Source organism: Gossypium arboreum, chromosome 11 (genome assembly GCF_025698485.1).
Source record: "Gossypium arboreum isolate Shixiya-1 chromosome 11, ASM2569848v2, whole genome shotgun sequence".
NCBI classification, from domain to species: Eukaryota; Viridiplantae; Streptophyta; class Magnoliopsida; order Malvales; family Malvaceae; genus Gossypium; species Gossypium arboreum.
The window spans coordinates 7423384-7429383 of record NC_069080.1 but is presented as its reverse complement, the minus strand read 5'-3'; the positions used below and the strand labels follow the sequence as shown (position 1 = coordinate 7429383).

The 6000-nt window shown below is 31.8% G+C and overlaps 1 protein-coding gene across 1 annotated transcript; it reads right to left on the bottom strand.

The window, feature by feature from the left end:
* Positions 1-479: 479 nt before the first annotated feature.
* LOC108459089 (zinc finger protein ZAT5-like) lies at positions 480-2228 on the bottom strand. Its single transcript, XM_017758454.2, has one exon. The coding sequence runs from the start codon at positions 1940-1942 to the stop codon at positions 566-568; it is 1377 nt and encodes a 458-aa protein (XP_017613943.1). The 5' UTR covers positions 1943-2228; the 3' UTR covers positions 480-565.
* Between the last annotated feature and the right edge of the window lie 3772 nt (positions 2229-6000).

Below are 6000 nucleotides of genomic sequence, written 5' to 3'. Positions count from 1 at the left end.
AATTAAAATACGATTTCTTAAATAAAAAGTACAATTTTTCAATATGCATATCTCAAAGACTTAGACAACTTTAATATTTTGATAATTACCAATTTTAAAAAATATATATTTAGAAAATAAAATTCAAGATTCAACCTTATAACATGTAAAATAAAATGAAAATAAATGTAGTCATGCAAAAGAATCTTTAACACGAGGAAGTGGTGCAGTTTGTGAAACTTTTAGCTTAATTCAACTCTTACGTGTATATATAATTATACATTTATTTCATATACTTTCAAAAATAAAATATCAATACTAATGTTTTATTTAGTGTTCAAGCGTATATAATGCTTACAATTATATCAAATCAAAACATTAAATATTATATCAAAATTCTATAATTTATCTCTAAATTAGTAATGTAGTTCTAAATTTTATAATGAATAAAAGTTACAGATAAAAGAAATCAATTTTAGTTAAACAGATCGTATAAACATATATATACCAAGGACTCTTGAAAATTCTTAGGGGGGGAACTAGGTCTCCTCTATAAGTACCATCCGCCTCTATTGAATCACGAAACTTAAGGGTCAGAACCAATCCCAACTTGCAGCCATGGAGATGAACCTCCGCTCATATTGATGTCCTTTAGTTCACTTAGTTTTGCCAACTTCAACTTACTCTTTGCCTTGTCTTCCTCATTTTGCTTAGAGTTATTACAGTTGTTGTTAGCATTGTCAACTTGCAGATGGTTTTGATTATCTTCCTTTTCTGTGGCATCAATGCTACTGCAAGGCTGCAAATAGATTTTTGTAGAAACATCGAAACTCGATGGATGGATGTGGTTCCGCCGTACAAGCTTATCAACTGGAGCAGGAAGATTGAGATCAAGCGGCTCAGAATCGTCAACAAAATTTGGTCTTTGGGTTTGCTGAATCTGCTGTACCTGGTGTTGAAGCTGATGAAACTTAACCAAGGAGGAAGTCTCAACAGGTGAATTTGAAGTGATCCAATGACATCTTTTATGCCCTCCCAATGCTTGTCCCGATGAAAAAACACGGTGACATATTGAACATTCATGTACTTTTGATTTCTTTTTGGATGTGGAGGCCAATGTATTATCAAACCGAAACGTTGATGTTGGTTTCTTAAGGAAAAACCCATGGTGGTCTTCATCAGCTAAACTATCATCAACTCGGGCTGCGAAACATCCCTTAACTTTCTTGTGGCTAGCTCTATGTCCGCCCAGTGCTTGATGGGAATTGAACACTTTCTTGCATGCTTTGCACTCAAACAGCCCTTTGGCCTTGTCCGTAGGTACCCTAGGCCTACATGCAATGGCATGAGTGCTGAAATTCATCGTATTCCTTCTCTCCTCTTCTTTGCTGGCAGAAGTACAAGATTCTTCAGGCTCGGTAACTAAAGGGACAACGGTTGCATTAGATAACATCATCAAGCAATTGGCAAGATCTTCTTCTTCGCTTGATGGAGAACTGAAGGCGTTGAAATTACCAACTTCACTTCTCAATGATCTTTTCCTTTTAGAGCAATAACCAGAGGAGCCTCTCCTTGTGATGCCATCATCATCACCTTCTGACCCTTGTGAGGAAACAAGAGATTCAGCAATATCCCTAGGCCTGGAGCTACATTTTCCATGCTCCAGAAAAGATTTCCATGAAAAGAACTCCTTGCCACAATTCTCACAAACCCTACAGCTCTTTAATCGATTAGGGTTTGTTCTTAATCTGTACATGCGCTCATTGTTAGGTGGCACAACGTTCCCCTCTAATAATTTGTCTTCCCAATCACTAGCAAGATCATCGTCATCGATGAAGCGGCTCTCGTCGCCTATTCCATGCGCCATCATATGCCCACCAAGTGCTCTCCCACACCCAAATCGTTTGTTGCAAATTTTACAAAAGTATTTGAACTCTGATTGTTGATCCACTATAAAAGCCATACAAAAAATAAATAAAAATAAAAAAATCTGGGAATTAAATTTAATGAAGTGAAAAAAAAAGAATGAAAAAGAAGGGTGAGCTGTTTGTTCTTGTACAGTGAAAAGGTTTGTCGAGGAGTTTTATGGTGAAAAATTATCAAAGGGACAATAGTCCTAGTTTTTAGTAAGAGTAATGGATTGGTTTAATTTGTGGATGAAAAATATATAAAACATATATAGATTAGGGGGTAAAAACCACGAGAGCAATGGTGAGTAGAGGTCGAAGAGTGTAGGTGATGACAAGTGGTAGGAGAAGGAGAGGGTTAGAGACTTTTTCTACGGCTTTGTGGTGGTGCGCTGCTGGTGGCGCCGCCAGTCAAACCAATTATAATATTACAAAAAACCAATGGAGTTCCGTACAACTAGTGAGTGTAGTGTTAAAAGTTAATTTTGCGTCTCTCTACAATGTGTGAGATGGAAAGAGAGTAGTGAATAATGAGTGAAAGACATTTAAAGGTAAGAGTGCTTCAAACCAACCAAGAAAAACACGTGCCCATTTATGCTTTCTCCTTGTCTGTCGGTTGGTTCTATCTCCTTTTCCACAAAACTTTTTGCCTCTCTCTGTGACTCTGTCTCGCACATTTTAATTATTACCTCCCCTATTATTATCTTCTTTTTGTTGGGCAAAGATTCATCAATACCCACAAAATTTACACACACACACTTGAGTCATAGTTTTGTCTCTTTTCTTTTATCCAAATATGAGATGAAATTTATGTTTAATGTGAAGATATTTAAAAGACTTGAATAACATATATTATTAACTATTTTCAAAGCTCCAACAATGCATCAAATTGAGGAGAGGGAATTCATAATTAAGATATAAGTCTGTGTTGCTTAAATTAGGCAATGTACATTAATATACAAAAAGACAAAATCGTATAAAGTTGAAGAGAATTTGTTATTTGAGCGACGACTCTGCTTTCATCAGTATGACAGTGCGGGGTTAGTCGCCATAATCAGTCTATCAATCAGGTAATGATAGTGATTTAGAAAAAAATGGGCGCCGCGTTACTTCAGGCCATTTCTATTCATCAACTGCATTTTGAGCTCAACAATTTCACGTCCATGAATTTGGGACCATTTCCGGTGGTTTTAATATAAACATGTACCTATATGATTAAATTTGATGTTGTATTAGGTTGATGAAAGCCACGGGTGCATGGAGTACTTGCTTAACTCGATGGGGTAAGGCTAATTGATCTTGCTAAAGCACAGTAACCAGTTTAGGACCTGAAAGATCCAGTGTTTTTTGGGCTCTTCATCCCCACTATTAAAGCAAAGGGCTTGAGCCTTGTTACACTATTGATACAATCTCTTATGGCATGACATTACTCCTTTTTTTTCTTTTTTCTTTTTTTGGTTAAAATGGCCCATCTCCGTGACCAAAATACTATATTTCGGTTTATATGTTAAAAAAGTTAAAAAAGTTTTTAAGAAAATGTAAAAAAAATCAATTAAGTTTATGTATTAAATTTGCATCCAATTAAGCCGATATCGTTACATGTATAGTTTACCATTTTTTATAATTTTTTACCATTTTTTATAATTTTTATGATTTTTAAATTATTTTTATGAGAAAAATATTATATTAAACTAGAAGTCCTCAAGTGTTACCATTTGATGGGCTTGTCAATTTATTTTAACAATCAATGTGATCAATGATGAAAACCGTTAAAGGAGGGGCTTAATTTATTACTTTAGTTTACGACAGGGGCTTAATTGAGTGTGAATTTAATATAAAGACTTAATTGATTTTTTTTTTCTTCAAGGCTTTTTTTGACATATAAGTATTATTTTAACAGTTGTGTTTTATCGTTTAAAAAATCAATTCTTTTGAGATTTATAATTGTCTATTTCAACAATATATTCTCTAGAATTGAACTTAAGTTTCCTTATTGAAAGTACAATATATTTTATTATTATACTTAACACTTAATTATGTTTCGTTATTTTTAATATATAAATCATTTTATTTATGAATCATGAAAATTAATTTTGTTAATGATGATTAAATTCGTAATAGATATTAATGAAATTTAAAAAATAGAAATTGGCTTGACGTGTTGATTTATTGCGTATTAGTTATATTATCTTTAATTTAAAGAAAAAAACATTTATGTCTAGTGCATGTTTATATGAAAATGGAATGTAAATATTTTATATAATAATAGAAGTGAGGATGGAATCGTAATAAATGAGTGTCATTCACAATTTCATACAAGTTAAATATAAATATTTTAAATATACGTTTTTTTTTTTTAAGTACATTTGTCTTATATATAAACCGACTAATTAAACAGGGAATAAAAAGAGAAAATTAAAAAAGAAAAAAAAGAATAGAAGGGGGGAAAAGGTAATTTAATTAATTAATAAAAAATGTTAATTAGGTTCCCGGAATGCATGAAATGAAAGTCTAGTGGGACATAAAATCACAGTTAATCAAGCAGTGCAATTATTAAGGTTGGAAGGTTAGGTGGGTGCTGATAGACATGGCAACATAATTTGGATTTAAAATAAACCGCATGTTAATTTAACTCACTGCAGTTTGCATAAACAAATACAACTTTATATGATTAATAATCAACATCATCCATCTTTATTCCTTCATATCCGATACCACACCAATATCAATAACTGATTTATTATGTCTACACAAACTACATCAAATATTCTTTGTCAACAATAATCATATATACAAGTTAATCATATATATATACTTTGAACATGACCAAATTTTCATGCATGCATTATTATGTGAAGGAGACTTTTAATATTCTATTTGCAAAAAGAAAAAAAACATTATACATACAATTTTATTTTTTTTAAGTTATACCTTAATTGAATGCACAAAGTGGTAGAATAAGTATATACATATGCATATATATAGATTTTATTTTAGCTTAAGCTTTACCATGTATAGATAATGTTTATACTTATTCTGATTCATAATCTTTCAATTTATTTGTATATTATAATGATTTATTCAGTAAACTAATTAAAAATTCGATAAAAGCAAGTGCACCTATCAATTAACAGTATAACTACGGTGAGTAAAGATATTGTTTCCACGAGGACTAAAAGTACTAATAATTACTATGTTTCTATTATTTAACCGACAGATTAAAGTGATTGATTAAAAATTAAAACTAGCTAATTAAATTAACTAAAGAACATGACAAAGAATAAATCGGAAAATAATTGAGTAAACAACCAAGAAGTGAAACAATACCCAGGAAATAATTCACTTAGACTGTTTCTAAATTATGCTAATATCTCTTTTGAGAGTAAGAGCAACTGACTCTAGGTTGATTAATTGGAATTTATTTTTAATTAAAACCCCTATTGTCTCATTAACTCAACCTATAGATCCCCATATTAGATTTGACTCTAATCCGATAGATTTATGCCGTCCTATTTCTAGGATTGCATGCAATTCCACTCAATTATGCTAGATCTACTATCAAACAAGGTTTATTCCTCCTCTGATTCAAGCACATCAAACATTGATTAATAACCTAAAAATATTAAACCAAGAATTAAGCATACAAAATTGAGAATAAGATCCAAGTATTTATTACGTAAAATAGAAATCAAAAGACAAAATTTATCATAGAGTTCATCTCCCTAGGTATTTAGAAAATTAATTCATAATCATAAATAAAAACACTTCTAATACAGTATAACCACAAGAAATAAAGAAACTCATAATAAATTTCAAAGAAATCAAATTGGGGTCTTCAATCTTAATAGAAATCTACTTCAGAGTAAACTTTAATGGTGTTTTCTGAGTCATTTTCTTTAATATTCTCTTATGGCTTATTCCCCTCTTCTTATATTTGGTATATATAGGTATTAGAATGCCCGAAAAATCTAAAAATTGCATTTTTCCACATTTCTGGAGTGCAGTTCGCGAAATCTGCACGGTCTGGCACATGGTCGTGTGGCTCACACGGTCTTGTGCCTAGCACGTTTGGGAGGGTCTAGCGCGTGTGGCTTTTGAAAGTTGCTTCGATTTT

Bases quoted from the DNA above. Each gene is read 5' to 3' on its own strand.
- LOC108459089 (XM_017758454.2), bottom strand. From the start codon at position 1,942: ATGGCTTTTATAGTGGATCAACAATCAGAGTTCAAATACTTTTGTAAA.